The 14,864-nt window shown below is 51.0% G+C and overlaps 8 protein-coding genes across 8 annotated transcripts; 5 read left to right on the forward strand and 3 right to left on the reverse strand.

Moving 5' to 3' along the window:
* Nucleotides 1-1,079: 1,079 nt before the first annotated feature.
* On the forward strand, nucleotides 1,080-1,981 carry ASPSYDRAFT_57844 (uncharacterized protein; the record flags this gene model as incomplete). Its single annotated transcript, XM_040849437.1, has 4 exons — nucleotides 1,080-1,316; nucleotides 1,366-1,708; nucleotides 1,753-1,841; nucleotides 1,898-1,981. 4 exons carry the CDS (start codon nucleotides 1,080-1,082, stop codon nucleotides 1,979-1,981), a joined length of 753 nt encoding a protein of 250 aa, XP_040702371.1.
* Nucleotides 1,982-2,248: 267 nt separating this feature from the next.
* On the forward strand, nucleotides 2,249-3,170 carry ASPSYDRAFT_44939 (uncharacterized protein). Its single transcript, XM_040846938.1, has 3 exons — nucleotides 2,249-2,413; nucleotides 2,463-2,593; nucleotides 2,666-3,170. The coding sequence occupies exons 1-3, from the start codon at nucleotides 2,285-2,287 to the stop codon at nucleotides 3,033-3,035; spliced, it is 630 nt and encodes a 209-aa protein (XP_040702372.1). The 5' UTR covers nucleotides 2,249-2,284; the 3' UTR covers nucleotides 3,036-3,170.
* Nucleotides 3,171-3,979: 809 nt separating this feature from the next.
* On the reverse strand, nucleotides 3,980-6,742 carry ASPSYDRAFT_89307 (uncharacterized protein; the record flags this gene model as incomplete). The annotated part of the gene is made up of 7 exons (XM_040852145.1): nucleotides 3,980-4,661; nucleotides 4,717-4,872; nucleotides 4,932-5,156; nucleotides 5,204-5,336; nucleotides 5,401-5,609; nucleotides 5,659-6,486; nucleotides 6,573-6,742. The coding sequence occupies 7 exons, from the start codon at nucleotides 6,740-6,742 to the stop codon at nucleotides 3,980-3,982; spliced, it is 2,403 nt and encodes an 800-aa protein (XP_040702373.1).
* Nucleotides 6,743-6,910: 168 nt separating this feature from the next.
* On the forward strand, nucleotides 6,911-8,879 carry ASPSYDRAFT_177276 (SDR family oxidoreductase). Its single transcript, XM_040843468.1, has 3 exons — nucleotides 6,911-7,412; nucleotides 7,514-8,666; nucleotides 8,735-8,879. The coding sequence occupies exons 1-2, from the start codon at nucleotides 7,133-7,135 to the stop codon at nucleotides 8,422-8,424; spliced, it is 1,191 nt and encodes a 396-aa protein (XP_040702374.1). The 5' UTR covers nucleotides 6,911-7,132; the 3' UTR covers nucleotides 8,425-8,666; nucleotides 8,735-8,879.
* Nucleotides 8,609-9,734, forward strand: ASPSYDRAFT_57848 (SDR family NAD(P)-dependent oxidoreductase; the record flags this gene model as incomplete). The annotated part of the gene is made up of 6 exons (XM_040849438.1): nucleotides 8,609-8,666; nucleotides 8,783-8,879; nucleotides 8,932-9,009; nucleotides 9,068-9,149; nucleotides 9,230-9,453; nucleotides 9,512-9,734. The coding sequence occupies 6 exons, from the start codon at nucleotides 8,609-8,611 to the stop codon at nucleotides 9,732-9,734; spliced, it is 762 nt and encodes a 253-aa protein (XP_040702375.1).
* A 954-nt stretch (nucleotides 9,735-10,688) lies between these two features.
* ASPSYDRAFT_177278 (uncharacterized protein) lies at nucleotides 10,689-11,042 on the forward strand (the record flags this gene model as incomplete). Its single annotated transcript, XM_040843469.1, has 2 exons — nucleotides 10,689-10,749; nucleotides 10,808-11,042. 2 exons carry the CDS (start codon nucleotides 10,689-10,691, stop codon nucleotides 10,957-10,959), a joined length of 213 nt encoding a protein of 70 aa, XP_040702376.1. The 3' UTR covers nucleotides 10,960-11,042.
* A 451-nt stretch (nucleotides 11,043-11,493) lies between these two features.
* On the reverse strand, nucleotides 11,494-12,462 carry ASPSYDRAFT_31232 (uncharacterized protein; the record flags this gene model as incomplete). Its single annotated transcript, XM_040844851.1, has 3 exons — nucleotides 11,494-12,171; nucleotides 12,243-12,278; nucleotides 12,325-12,462. 3 exons carry the CDS (start codon nucleotides 12,460-12,462, stop codon nucleotides 11,494-11,496), a joined length of 852 nt encoding a protein of 283 aa, XP_040702377.1.
* Nucleotides 12,463-13,139: 677 nt separating this feature from the next.
* On the reverse strand, nucleotides 13,140-14,709 carry ASPSYDRAFT_89312 (uncharacterized protein; the record flags this gene model as incomplete). Its single annotated transcript, XM_040852146.1, has 4 exons — nucleotides 13,140-13,257; nucleotides 13,321-14,246; nucleotides 14,272-14,554; nucleotides 14,600-14,709. 4 exons carry the CDS (start codon nucleotides 14,707-14,709, stop codon nucleotides 13,140-13,142), a joined length of 1,437 nt encoding a protein of 478 aa, XP_040702378.1.
* Nucleotides 14,710-14,864: the final 155 nt, after the last annotated feature.

The following is a 14,864-nucleotide window of genomic DNA, read 5'->3' on the forward strand; positions in this document are numbered from 1 at the left end:
CCCTGGGCACAAGCCTAACTTTACCCCCTCAATATACTGAGTATACTGACCAAGCTCGTCAAATCTGCAGTCCCAGTCAGCGGATCCGCGTTAATCTTCTTACCAGCCTTGATCTTGAAGCTGGATAGTATGGCAGGAACGTCAGGTACAGCCGCGGGAAGCAAGTAGCGACCCCGCGCGCACATCCGGTAACCCACGCTAAGTTGAAAATAGGGTGGCTGTATGCCAAGTAGACTTCAGGGTCAGTCCAGGGCTTGAATCTGTGGTAGTAGCTTTGATAACAATGTAAACGGGAGTGATGGATATAGGTAAGATATCCATGTTGCAGCCAGGAGATAGGTATTCCCTCGTATACAAATTCCTTATTATCGACGTAGAGGGAGAGACGGAAGACGCTGAAGTATCTACATAAACCAACATCATTCTTTCAATTTGCTGTATTCAATCATCAAGGCTCGTCGACATCGCATACCGAAGACTTTCCCGGATTATAACCGCAATGTTTATATAGAGAATTCTGGTCATCAGCAGACTCTCCCCCGCCTCTTTATCTAGCAAAACATTGGCCTGGACGCAGGGTTTACCCGACCCGTCTTTCATACAGCGGCAAGATTGCTATTCAGTTCGTTTAGCTATCTATCCCTTTAATGCTGGTATTCAGTGACCTTGCGCTTTGAGAGCGCTATCAGCGGGATGTCATATATATATATTTATATATATAAATACTAGCGCTCCTACAAAGTCCTTATCGACATACCAGTCGACCATAAAAACCACTGGCGGTATTAGGCCGTCTTTCTATTTGCATTTATATGCCGACAGTCCTGACGCATACACTGCCTTTATCAACTCACGCCCTCTTCACTGTGCATAGAAACACAGAAGACCTGCACGTCGCGAGAATTGCTGTATAGGGCTAGTAGGGCACATTCCCAAAGCGGCAATCCACGCGGTGTGGGGGGGGGGCAGCGAGCAGTGCGGGGTGAGTGTCTTAAATACTGCCCAATATCACAATATCACACATTCTAGAATCATATCTCCAGCTCACTATCCAAGTCCATCATCGGTATTACACAGTCATGCCTCTCTACCAGCCCCCCGACGTAAACCGCAACGTCCTCTCCCAGTTCTCACTCAAAGGCAAAGTCGCCGCCGTAACCGGTGGTGCCAAGGGCATTGGACTCGAGATAGTCCGTGGCCTCGCGGAAGCCGGCGCAGACGTTGCGCTTATCTACAGCAGCAATGCATCAGCCCACGAGTCCGCCGCTGCGATTGCCGCCGCCAACGGGGTCCGCGTCCAAGCCTACAAATCAGACGTCACGACGCGCAGCACCATCGCAGCAACTCTGAACCAAGCCCCTGCAGGACTTTGGGGGTAGTCTGGACGTTGTCGTTGCGAACGCGGGTGTCTGCACCAACTGCCCGAACCTGGAGTACACGGAGGAGACGTGGAGGAGGGATAATGCGGTGAACTACGACGGGGTGATGTGGACTGCGCAGGCTGCCGGGAAGATATTTAAAGAGAAGGGCAAGGGGAATTTGATTATCACTGCGTCGGTTAGTGCTACGCTGGTGAATATCCCGCAGACCCAGGTGGCGTATAATGCGTCCAAGGCTGCGGCGGTGCATCTGGCGAAGAGTCTGGCGGTGGAATGGGCGGACTTTGCTCGTGTGAACTGCGTCTCGCCTGGGTTTATCATGACGGAGAGTATGTATGTGACAGGAATTTGGGATAGCGGCTAACCAGCGTAGTGCTCACGCAGCAGCCGAAAGAGCTGTTTGACAAGTGGTTATCGATGATTCCTGGCCGGAGAATCTGCGATCCCGCTGAGCTGAAAGGGGTTTGTTGCCTGTACTGGATCGACACTGAGATACTGGCTAACTATTTGTTTTACAGGCCTATGTTTTCCTGGCGAGCGACGCATGCTGCTATATGACGGGGGCGGACTTGATTATTGACGGGGGTTACACCCTGCCTTAGACATTTAGACTACCAGTGCATATAAGGCCCTTGTTAAGCGCTGCGCAGCCTGGGCAGGTCTTTTGGCCCCAGCGCTATCTCAGCGGTAACTCGGACCATCAATGAGCTATGTGGGTCACCAGGCATCTGTAACCCCCAAAGAATAAAGGCATGGGTGATTGGCTCAATTGAGGATTCCAGGCCCATGTGGAGTTGTGATAGCACTGTCAGTTGTCACTAGTCTGCAGCAGGACTTATAAACGGTCAAACCCAGTTATGATTTTCATCTTCTCACCGTAATCAACCAAACACAACACTACAACTATGCACTCCAACAGGCTTCTTCTTGGCCTCGCTCTCTGCGCCAGTGCCCTGGCAGCAGACAATGTAGTGACCTTGTTCCTCCCAGACAACGAAGACGGCCAGCCCTTGGCCGGAAGAGTCCTTGGATCAGTGCGTCTCTGCCCTATATCCACCCTATACCAACCACTAACACCAGCAGCAATCCGACACAACCACATACGCCCTCGCCTGCGCAGACTCCGTCAAGTCCTGCGAACTTCCAACCGGCGACAGCGTCACTGTAGTCCACGCACCGTCCACAATGAGCATACTCGAAAACGGCGCGAACCAGCAAGTCCACCCTCACCCACTAACTCCTAACTACTAATGAAACCAACCGGCTAACTTCCCATTCCATCAAAGCAACGTGACTATTGCGTGCGACCACGGCGACAAAACCGCGACTTGCTCTCTCCATGTCGACGACGGTGGGTGGTCCGGTACAACAACCTACCCTGTCCACTCGTACGCGGTGACCATCACTGCGACAGAGACGGGGTTGTCTAGTGATACTTCTTCTTCTGCTTCTTCTACCTCTGCTAGTTCCTCTGGTACCACCTGGACTTCATCCTCTGCTGCGCCGACGAGTCCGCCTACCAGCACGCCTACTGAGGGTGCTGGTGCTGAAGAGACGGATGGTCCTGGGAATGGGGCGATCGGACACGAGGCTGGGATGTCGTTTGCTGCTGGGATTGCGGCTGTGGTGATGGGTGTTGCTGCTGCTGTTCTTTAGATATTTATGATCGTTGTTTTTTCCTTCTAATGGAACGATTTTGTTTGCATTGTGCTTTGCTCTTGCTGAGCGCGCATTTCTCATCATAGGCGAGCCACTCGGCGCCTGTGCACTCGACCGAAGTTATGACGTGACGTGCCGGTGGAGGTCGAATTTGTCGACTGTATACTCCATGTCTTTGTTCTTGGTAGCGGAGCGGTGCGGTGCTCAGGATGAATTGTGGAAAGGGGTGTGCTTGCATTGCAGGATTTCGGGCTGTGTTGTTCGCAGAGCTCTTTCGACCAGTTAGGGTTGAGGTTGAAGCTGAAGAAGGATCCTGTATAGGTGGGAAGCGAGATCACAACCACTGCAAACGTTTAGCATGGTGTCTTTTGTCTTTCTCCCAGGATAAGTGGTTGATCTCCATGTTCCTCCCACGCCATCCAGTTCGTCATAGAGCTGCTCCGTCCGCCGCGCGAAACATACCCTGGAATTCGGAGTAATTACGACAGAGTCACCAAATCCCAGCTCATGTCTCAGATGGTACGTACGCCGGGGAAATGTCACCTGGACCGGCACCGATGATGATAGCCTTTGGAGAGTCCGCTGTCATGATGTAGTGAGGCACACCATGGCGCGTTCGACACATCCGCCCATGCAATGCCGAAGAGACTGTCGGTGCATGGATGCACATGTTCAGCGAGGAGGCACACACCGCGCCAGACAACCGTCGGCAATGTCCCGAACACGGATCGCGCTGCTGTCCGAGTTTTTGATCTTTTCGACAAGCAGCCAAGAGAGTACCGCGAGAGTGTGTTCCACGAAACCAACTATGAGTGGTTCGGGCTTGATCTGAAGGGAATTGTAATTTTACAGGGGTCAGAGTGTATCTGGAGCTTCTGGGGCGGGAGGGACGCGAGAAGTGCCGTGCTGGCAGTGTATCCAGTCTGTTTTAAACACGATAATTAGACGAAGGCCCTCGGGATGCCCTCACTGAGCAGAATGTTGCACAGATCCGGCTCGAGAAAGTCCACCGCATACGATGCGTGTCCATCCGTGATGGAATCTAGCCCACTCCAGAGGGGCCCCGTCTCCGGGCATTGAAAGTCCTGGCTCTGTCCCTGACCAGGCACCGAGGGCTCCAGCTCCAGCTCGCTCGTCTGCTGCTGCTGCTGCTGCACGGTATCGTACTTTCTCTTCACCCCACGCGCTATCCGAGTCCTTCTTTTCCTTCTCCGCGTCTGCCACTCCATTTGCAAGGTATTCAGCAGTGTACTCGTCCTCTTCGCGCTCTCGAACTGGCTTCCCATCTCATCAAGTGCACGGAAACAGACGCTCAAATGGACGAGCAGTTCACCGTCACGGTCACGGTCACAGTCACGCTCACGCTCTGTGCGCCTCGCGGGAACTACGGTGAAGATCAGAATCAGAGCTGCTGAGAAGACGAAGGAGACGATCTGAAAGTTCGCCCGACGGAAGCTATAGTATCGCTCGTAGATGCCCAGAAGCTTCGCAATAGCGATGGCCGATTCGACGCACATTGCGCGTGCGTGGTTGTGGCCCGGCCCCTGTGGTGGTTGCGGCTGGATGTGGTGGCGCGATATGTAGGGGCGGTGGCAGTGGATCATTAATTGATAGTACTGCATGCTTTAAAGTGGTCAGTAAACTGAGTATTACGGATGCTTTGAAAGATTTGACGTACTGCAGTGCGAGGACATGTGGCAGTGGCTGGAGGTAATCGGCGGTCTCGTAGATCCTCAACTCTGGGGGTAGATTTGTTTTCCATTCGCGCAGCTGGTCGACGGTGCGCGATGTGAGTTCTTGCAGTCGATGTTTGGATATTTCGCACGTTCCGTATCTTGGTGTCTGTCAATCCTGCCTATTCTGCCTCAATATTGTATTCCATATTCCACTCACAGGACGTCCGTTAACGGCAACATGACCTCGTACAGAGACACCCATTGAAAACAAACCAGCCCAAGCGGATTCGGAAGGTTTGCTATACACCTTGATAGATATGGAGAGCCATACTGCTGCCACTTCAGTGGCTGAAGCGGACTGTTGCCATGACCTTCTGGCTTGGACACCGTGATACCATCGGTTGCGTTCCGTGTTGGGCGGCCCAGGTAGTATCCCCAGAATCTGCACAATCAGTGATGGTCTTTGGAGATTTTTCCTGAACGACATACTGTTCGCTGGTGTATGCAGCCCAGAACGTTACGCGACGTGCTTCTGCATCCTCTGGGGCGATTGTCCCCCGTTCAACGTACGGGCCCATGTCGAGATGCAGTCCAAGATCAAAGGCAAGCCTCATTGCCATTCCTACTTGTGTGAATCTCAGGTTTTGCCATGCCATGCCATGCATCTCTGGGTACTCCGTACTTACCGCTGTACAGCCACCCCCGCGTATCCCTCGTGCACGACGCTTCGTATGCGCTTAGTATGACCAACGTCTGAATAGCCGCCAGGGAAGGGCTCTCGAGTTCCGACTCCAACAGCAGCTTGGCCCGATCAGCGAAGAACTCGGCCAGAGAGCGAGGGAGTGTGATGAGGTCAGGGTGGTATTTTGATTCGTACGCTGCGCCCACTGCGCACCTAAAAAAGGTAAACTAGAGCCATGGTTCGTTGATTAGAGGCGACTTACATTGCATCCGACAACGATCTCGAATAATACGGCGTATCGGTGCCTTGATACTTTTCCTGCGCTCTCGACCGCCAGAATACATCCTCGCTGACAGCATGCATGGAAGGGTCATGCCAGGTGAAATAGAGCTGCAGCAGATGTCTTTCAAGTGACTCGTCAACCTCCAATCCCAGATCCGCGCTGTCGAGAATCTCCTGTGTGTTTTGCTGGCTGGAGGAGACCGGGGACGAAGGCGCGACACCGACAAGGACATCCAGCAGGGTGAAATTGGACGTGGACCCAAAATACCGCAGTTGTCCGCCCTGCGTGAGCTGTAACTTGCCGAGGCGGCACGACAGCTGGTTTGTGACCTCGTCTTCGTCGTCCTCCTCGTCGTCACTGGCCACGGGTGGCGGCGGTTCAGTCGGGGGGCGCCAGCTGGTATCCGCGAGCGCGAGGAGGGCGGAGGCAACATTTGGCGACGAGATGTGGTTCTCGACAGCTGGAGGCGCCGGAGACAGGCCTAAGCTGACCGGCTCATTGACGGTCGGCTGCGGTGTTTGGAGCCCATTGGCCCTGTCCCTGTCCCTGTCCCCGGTGGTATCGTCACTCGCCATGGAATCATCTAGCACGGTATAGCTGTTATCCAACCCCGTCTCTGACCTCGCCGATGGGCCCTGCGTCCAATTGGTATCCTCAAACTCCAGCCCAATCGTCTCGAAAACACCTTTCATCGTGTTGAAGTCCTCCGCGTCCATCGACGGGGCCTTGAGTCCTTGATCCCGGATGAAACACGACAGCTGGTTGATTCGCTGGGCGAGGACGCTGAGCGAGATGCGCAAAGGGATCCTGTGAAATATAATGACTTAGCATACTACAGTAGTCGCATTACCTTGATCGGGGCGGTGGGTAAGGTAATGATGGCCGTTGCTTACTTCCTCTTATCATCCGTTGACCGGTAAGTGCATTTCTTCCCCTTTGCGCTGCAGATCGTGCAAGCGGGCGTGACGCCGTCGCACTTGACTTTTCCCTCGCGGCAAGGATTGCAGGCTCTTGTGACATGTTTCCTCGCTGCTTTGGGTGCTGTTGAGCGTCGCGGGGACATTGCTGTAGGCGTGGATCTGGTAGCCATTGAGTTTTCTCTGCAGTGCAATTCCACTGTCGGCGAATATATTGCGACGGAACATCGGTGGGAAGCCGCCGGGATTTGAATCGCGAAACGGGCTCCGCGCCGTTGTCAGATGCAGACGGGAACGGGGATTGTGGGCGGGCGGGTGGCAACTGGCAAATAATTGAAGTTATTCCCACCAGCCTCGCGAAATGAATCCCGGCCCCTGGTGTTACTTTGATTGAACACCCACCCACCTACTTCAGACGCAGCCAAAACTATTTGTAACTAGTCAGCGAACTGGCAAGTTTCTCACCAATCGACAGCTCCAGCTCCAGCTCCAGTTCCAACTCCTTATACCATCTGCTTGTTACAAGAGGAAGCAAAATGGTCGCGCAAGGAAGACACGCCCTCATCTTCGGGGCCTCTGGAATCTCCGGCTGGTCCCTAATGAAGCAATGCCTCTCTTACCCATCCCATTCGACCTTTGCCCATATCACAGGGCTCTGCAATCGGCCTGCTGACAAGCACAGCTTGTTGCTCCCCGACGACCCCCGCCTCAGCATCGTCTCCGGGATTGACCTGACTGGCCCCCACGAAACAGTCGTATCAGAGCTCAAGAAGAGAGTACCGGGTGTTGAAGAGGTGGATACTGTTTTCTTCTGCGGTATCTTTCTTTCTTTCTTTCATTTTTCTTTTTTTTTTCTTCTTCCGTCCTGTCCTGTGCTTCCTGATCCATATTGCTTGCCAGAACTAACGCGGACACAGCATACATCCAGACAAACGACCACGCCTCCCTGCGCAAAGTCAATACTGCGCTCCTGGAAACTGCCGTGCAAGCTATAACAACGGCCTCCAAGAAAGTATCGACTATAATCCTCCAAACGGGCGGAAAGGGCTACGGCCTCGAGTTCCCAAACGACCTTACTATAGAGACTCCGCTCCATGAAGAGCTTCCGCGGATTCCAGAGCCGTACCGGAGTAAGATATTCTACTATGACCAGTATGACCTGCTCGACAAGCTGTCACACAAGCCCGGATGCAGCTGGACATTCTCGGAGATCCGCCCTGATGGCATTGTCGGGTTTGCGCCGGGAAGTAATGTAATGAACATGGCACATGGGATTGCATTTTACCTGGCGATGTACAGAGAGGTTTTTGGTGGGGGCACAAAGGTTGCGTTTCCTGGGAGCAAGCGTGGGTACTATTCCACGCACTCAGATACGTTCCAGGATATATTAAGTAAGATGGAGATATTTGCTGCGATGAACCGCGATAGGTGCGGGAACGGGAGTGTATTCAATGTTGCAGACGGGGATACTGTTACTTGGGCGGGTGTTTGGCCGGGGATCTGTGAGTATTTCGGTCTTGTCGGTGTTGAGCCTGCAGAAGCAAAGGAGAAGAAGGAGAAGGAGGAGGAGGAAAGTATGGAGGGGTTTGTGCAGGGGCATATGAAAGAGTGGCAAAGACTTGTTGAGAAGCATGGGTTGAAGGATGGAGTAGTGGAGAAGCAGAACTGGGGCCATACACGTTTTATGTTGGTTGATTTCGACTTCGATCGTGAATACTCGCTGGAGAAGGCGAGGGGGGTCGGGTTTAAGGAGAGCATTGATACAGTGCAGGGGTACAAGATTGTGTTTGATAGGATGGTCGAGGCGCAGTTGATTCCGAAGATCTAGTATACCTCATCTACAGTGAACAACTAAATCAGTCAGTTGATCAGTTCGATCCCGGGATTCAATCCGGAATTTGGTCTCCGCTACGCTACCAGTTCGGAACCAGACTGCCGATATATTATACCTGCACTGCTTTGGCAGCCCAGAAGACGAACAGAGTAAAATCTAACCGGCAGGACTTTCCACCATGTCTGAAACGATCACTTCCCTCTTGAGCCTAACTGGCCGTGTTATCATAGTGACAGGTATGAACCCGACTATTCTCCATCTGCCCTGCGAATGACGTGCAGACACGGCTAACAGTCTTGTGAAGGGGGCGCCCGTGGAATTGGCCTATCTCTCGCAAAGGCGTGCCTGGAAGTTGGTGCGGTGGTTGCAGTTACTGATGTCGTCCTACGGCCTGACGAGGAATTCACCCATCTCCAAGCAGAGATGCCCGGCCGCCTGCACTACTATCCGTAAGGAAAGTGGGTTGAAACAGGAGAATAGTCCCGTTAACCGAGATGACAGGTGCGATGTTACAAGCAGACAACAGCTAGTGCATGTGTTTGACCAGATATTCCATACTCATCAACGAGTTGACGGGCTGTTAGTTGCTAACCCGTATGGCTGTTCTGATGACGATCATTGTTAACGCAGGCTTCAGTATTACTGCAGCAGGAATATGCGTCGACAAACCTTTCCTCGAGCACACGTGGGAGGATGTTCAGCGACAACAGGCTGTTAATGTATAACTACCATTCAGCTGCACTGCAACTGCACCTGAAAATGTAATAGCGGGGTGAGTCCTGATGCTGACAATCAACAGGAAACCGGCACATTCTTTGCAATCCAGCAAACAGTCCGAAAAATGAAGGAGCAGGGCATAAAAGGCAGTATCGTCATGATCTGTTCCCAGACAGCACAGCATGTCTCGCCCGGCCACCAGCTTACAGCTTACGCCGGAAGCAAGGGCTTTGTCTGGTCATTGGCCCGGAATCTAGCACATGAACTTGCGTCTGCTGGAATTAGAGTCAATACTATATCTCCAGGGTACACGCTTCCTCTCTTGCTGGTGTTTATACCTTGGTATGTCTGCTAACTATAGCAGTTATATCGCCACAACGATGAATCTGAGTGTCGCAGCACGCCGTCCAGATCTCCATCGGATTTTCAATGAAGCGCCGCCATTGGGAAGGGTCGGACAACCGGAGGATTTGAAAATGGCCGTGTTATATTTACTCAGTCAAGGGTCATCATATGTGAGCGGCCTCGATTTGGTGGTTGATGGGGGGATGAGCGTCACTTCTGGTAATTTCAAGTCCACTCTATAAGTTTTTAAAGGCGCATATAGTTTGTTTACTTTCCTGGGTATTCCATTAAATTCGATTTTATTTTCTTCAAGATAGTGGTGCAGGTAAACCTCATGGATCAGGCACATCCGCGACCTGCAAGCGGGCATGCAGTTTGTGCGGTATTATTCTCCAGATGCAGGACCGTCAGCCTAGTTGAAGATTCCCCACGGATTGCAGGGTGTTAAGTCTACATAAAACATAGAACACACTTACATTTCAGACCAAGACGTGGTTATATCAATATCTGCGCTCCATCAACATAAATAGGGGTTCTGTCGAGCACGACGACTTCCTACCGGCCCTGAACTTATAGAGCTTCAACAAGAGCACATTGGGCAAATTATGTGTCATCACAGAAAGATATTTAAATGGGAGTTCCTTCCCATTGCTGCGCGGAGACAATGCCGTGTGTTGAATAGTAATTTCGTGCGCCGTCTGACTGACGCTTAATATATGGCAGTAAGCACTTATGCACACTTGGCTCGATATCCCAACTCCTTACAACTATCCCAGCTGAAGGGTCTCAGCTGACCTCAAATCATATAGTCTTCCAGTGGTAGCATATATTACACACCAGTGGCCCAACAGCATCCATCTATTCCGCGTGGTCTCGATGGTCTGGCAATTGGGGGCCTATTCGTGCCATGCCAATACCAGACCGTAGCGAGACAAGTATTCCTTAGCCTGGCTTCTCATTTGCTGTGGTAACAGGTTCATCCTGAAGTAATCTCTTGGAATATCATATACTTCCTTGTTTAGAACGGTGAACCAACATGCCATGCACATGGAAGCATATAAATCATCCACTGTCTTCGTACTTTGACCTGGTAGAAAAACTATTTAAAGGTCCTGGAATTCCCTTGAACAAGACTCTCATTCTCAGGCAATACCTCCCAAAGCCATTCAATTCAAACCACCAACAATCCAATCACCATGCGTTTCTTCTCCGCTATCATCCCTCTCGCCCTCGTTGCAACCTCCAACGCTTTGAATGGTACGGCACACAGACAGCCCCGTTCTCAGAGTATCGAAGAATGCTAACGTCGCAGCAGCTGCAAGCATAAAAGAAACCGACGACGGATTCGCAGTGGTCACGGCTCAATGCAGCGACGACTATTTTACCTGTATCGCCAACTGCCCGTTGTCTGCGCCCGCCCAGTTCTGCATTACCTGGCCGCTTAGCTGTGCTATTATTTACTGTTAGACGGAACGAACTAGTATTTAGCATCTGACTGGTAGTCTTGTGTGGAATACAGTAGCTGGTATATTATCTCTAGTAACGGCTTGGTGATTCAACATCTCTATGCTCGTACCAATACTATTATCTTCAAAATCTAGCTACGAGCTTTCAAGCACCCTAAATAAGGCAGCGTATGCTATCTTGTCTAATGACTCAAGCATGTACTTCGACTTTCTACTCTGACCAGATATATCCAGTCACCAAACTTGTTGCCAGCAAGTGGTAGCCCTAATTCACGACCAGCTGACCGGAATCACGGAGTCTGAGGGTAGTAAAAGACGTTCCCACCATGAAGTGAACAGTCCGATTCTGGAAGACAAATAGAGATGTTCTATTTTAGTGATAAGTATCTGTAATTGACGTTTTCTGATTACCCTGTCACTGCGGATATTTTACCTAAGACTTAAAATGGAAACATATCTAAAAAGAAGCAGAGATAAACTAGATCCAACCCTAACAACCTAATACCAGCCGCAGAGTATTTCTCTCCAGCTATAATTAAGATGGCGACGTCCGTTTCACAGCTTTAGGAAGCCCCGGCGCGCGCTGACGCGGAGGCAGGGCGCCCTTCATCACAATTTCATCCGTCCAGAGGGTCCTTAGGCACAAACGCACCGGCTCCCAGTTAGAAACCGCATGTAGGTTCCCCCAGAAATACCGGAATGGTTCTGCGAGCTGTTTCTTAACGTTGGTCGGGTCGTTGTTTCCCTTATCCATCAGACAGCGGATCATCTGCCAGTATCTACTCTCCTGGCCCTCGATGGAATCATAGCCCCAGGCAGCTAATAGTATAACCGCTTCCGTAAACGCTGAAGGGCGGAGGATTTTCACAGGGTATAGTTCTTCCGGCGACCAGGGACCGGTACAGCCGCCTGGAACATAAGGTGGGAGGCCCGGGTCGCTTGAAACTGTTATGTAGCGGCCGACGTTCAGATTAGCGAGCCACCAAAGGGTACTGGATTGGGTGAGTAAGGAGATTGTCGAGATGCCGTACTCTTGGTATAGACCGTCTTCTGTGTGGAAATGGGCACAGGCGATGGACGGATATCGTGTTTTATCGTTGATGTCGGTCTCTGGATCACTCGGGTTGGTTGCGCGTTGGTCAACGCTCCGACGCTTGCAGAAGGCGTCGTTGCAGATGCTGAATCCTTCCTTGTCTAGGGCCCACATGGCATCCTATATAAGTATATTATTAGCTTCAAGTCTGTCGGTTACGAAAGTTACAGATGGGTACGTATGTCACATACAACTAGCTGATCGTCGGGAATCACAAACTCGAGGTCCTATTGAAAGTTAGTCTAGATCTAAAAGTATGAGGCTGTGACATACTCGAGTCTCCCCTGCAGGCCGTCCAACCAGATGAAGGGCTCCTGGGCCAAAATAGACATTGTCGATGTCGTAACTGCCGAAGATGCGGGCGACCTGGGATGCCACATAACGGCCTTTCCACTGCCCTGATATACACATGGTGACAGCTGGAAAATATATAATTCTCCCAGGATTTCTTCGGACCTAGAAAGGAATTGCACTGTGGAAGGAAACATGCCTGACTTTAACCCCGTCTTTTCATAAATCTATCCATTGTCTACTGCCTTTTTCGTCTTAAATGAACAGCAATGGAGACTTGTCCCAGACTTTCAAAACTGTGCAACATAATATGGTGTTGAAAGAAGCATCTTCTGTAGTGTTGATATTTTTTCCGTTTATTGCTTTATACTAGGATGGACTCCCTTCTCCCATTCTTTGTACAGGATAACAGTATTATTTTCCCCTGAAACACAATTAACTATCGTGGCTTTACTAGGGCAAATAATTATGCGGACGCCTGTTTGCTGTCTTTGCTACCTTTGTTTGTGTCTAGTCTGTTCATTATTGTGTGAAATATGGAAAGAAGCTCTCATTGATACTTGCACGCTCGATGTTGTTCGTCCCCTGATGGCATTGTGGCATAATGTTTGTAGTTCATAATATTAATTATGTACGGGGTTTATCCATCGCACCTTCCTCGCAGCTGGAATATTAGATTTCTCCAAAAGGAAGGTGCAATGGGCTCGCTGAATTAGGAAAGAGCAACCTGGACATCTCGCTCTTTCGCCATCAGGTTGAGATGGTCACAGCCCTAACTCCAACTAGACAGTACCTCATCACAACACTAATCGAAAAGACGGCTCCCTGTCATCCCCATAACCAATATACTGGTCATACTTTCCATCCCTCTTGTCCTTGTTAATCTTCCAAACATGCAACACGTTTAGGAGGACACTACACGTACAATCAGCTCAACCACGGCCGGGAGTTAGCTTGAAAGGTAGGCAGATAACTCACGATATCCACGAATAGCAAAGAACCCCCAAAACAATCGTATGACCCTTAACATAGCCCGGCCTCTCAGTATTCGAATACAGAAACGCCGCAACAATCCCCCCACAGTTCGCCATGCATACTTGCATCGCGCCCGCCGTGGCCCGCTTATAGTGGCCCGCGCTGTTATTCAGTATCCAGACTAGCAGGGGCGGAACGGAGCCGTGTATCCCCGCGGCCATTAAAAAGGTAAGTCCGTATTTCGTCACATTGCTGGAGACTCGCGCGATCGGGGCGTATCCGATGATTGCGAGTGGGAGGGACAGCAGGATTAGTATTCCTCGGATGCGCAGTCTATCGGATAGGAATGATACGATCACGCCTACTATGGATGCCACGGCGTAGGGAGGGACGGAGAGCAGTTGTGCCTCGTTTGCGGTATAGCCCAGGGATTGGATTATGGATGGTAGGAACAGGCTGAAGGAGAACAGCGCGCAGCAGATGGAAAAGTACACGGTCCCTGTGAAAAATAACTGCAGGGAGAGAATCCCGCAGCGGACTTCAGACCAACGAAATCGTTCTCGTTCTCGTTCTCGTTCTCGTTCTTGTTCTTGTTCTGAGGTGGGCAGATGCGATGCCTTCAACCGGGCCTGAGCAAACGCTCGTTCTTCAGCCGTTAAAAACGATGCAGTCTCCACGGAATTCGGCAGAAGAAAGTATGCCCCAGTCGCAATTACACAGGTGATGATTCCCTCGACGATAAAAATCCACCGCCAGCTCCCAGATACAGTCGAGGTCGTTGGGATTGCCGAAAGGCCACGCGCGAGAAGACCCCCAAAGGCACCGGATAGCGACGCGCTGGAGTAGAATACCCCCACGCGCAGCGCCAGTTCTTCTCGCGTGTAGATCGTTGACAGGAATAGGAGCGAGCCGGGGTATAGACCCCCCCTCTGCTGTTCCGAGTAAAGCGCGGACAACGATGAACTGGGCGTATGTCTTGACGAAGCCAATGCACATCACGGTGATGCCTGTGAGGAATACCAAGAATGGAAGCCAGAACTTGGGCGTCATTCGTCTAAGCACGAGATTTGAGGGGAGCTCTGAGACAACGTAGAAAACGAAGAAGACGGCGAGGGCATTTGCGTATTGGTGGTTTGTTAGACTGAGGTCTTCTTCAAGGCCGAGGATCTTAGCATTGCCGACGTTGGATCGGTCGACGAAGTTTGCTAGGTAGAGGAGGGCCAGGGGGGGAAGTATCCTTAACAGTTAGAACCACTTGTCTCATGTATAGGGCTTGACTTACCTGGTGTCGAGCTTCCACAACAGCTTCTTTCGTAGTCTTTTCTCGATCACATTATGAACACCCTCTTCAACCTGGGAGGTCTCTGATATGAATTCAGGTTTTTCCACCATTGTTAATCCGGACAGTGGGACGATAGCTGGTTTAAGAAGATTACAATCTTCTTAAATCTTTTACTGAGCCTATCACGCAATAATAGTGCCACTGGAGTCATATCTTCATCCATCTAGGATTACGGTAACCAGTAGCAGTGCCAAAATACAAGATT

The sequence above is a fragment of the Aspergillus sydowii genome (assembly GCF_001890705.1).
Source record: "Aspergillus sydowii CBS 593.65 unplaced genomic scaffold ASPSYscaffold_5, whole genome shotgun sequence".
NCBI classification, from domain to species: Eukaryota; Fungi; Ascomycota; class Eurotiomycetes; order Eurotiales; family Aspergillaceae; genus Aspergillus; species Aspergillus sydowii.

Bases quoted from the DNA above. Each gene is read 5' to 3' on its own strand.
- ASPSYDRAFT_44939 (XM_040846938.1), top strand. From the start codon at position 2,285: ATGCACTCCAACAGGCTTCTTCTTGGCCTCGCTCTCTGCGCCAGTGCC. The intron at 2,414-2,462 runs GTGCGTCTCTGC...TAACACCAGCAG, and splicing joins CCGGAAGAGTCCTTGGATCA to CAATCCGACACAACCACATA. The intron at 2,594-2,665 runs GCAAGTCCACCC...ATTCCATCAAAG, and splicing joins CTCGAAAACGGCGCGAACCA to CAACGTGACTATTGCGTGCG.
- ASPSYDRAFT_177276 (XM_040843468.1), top strand. From the start codon at position 7,133: ATGGTCGCGCAAGGAAGACACGCCCTCATCTTCGGGGCCTCTGGAATC. The intron at 7,413-7,513 runs GTATCTTTCTTT...ACGCGGACACAG, and splicing joins GGATACTGTTTTCTTCTGCG to CATACATCCAGACAAACGAC.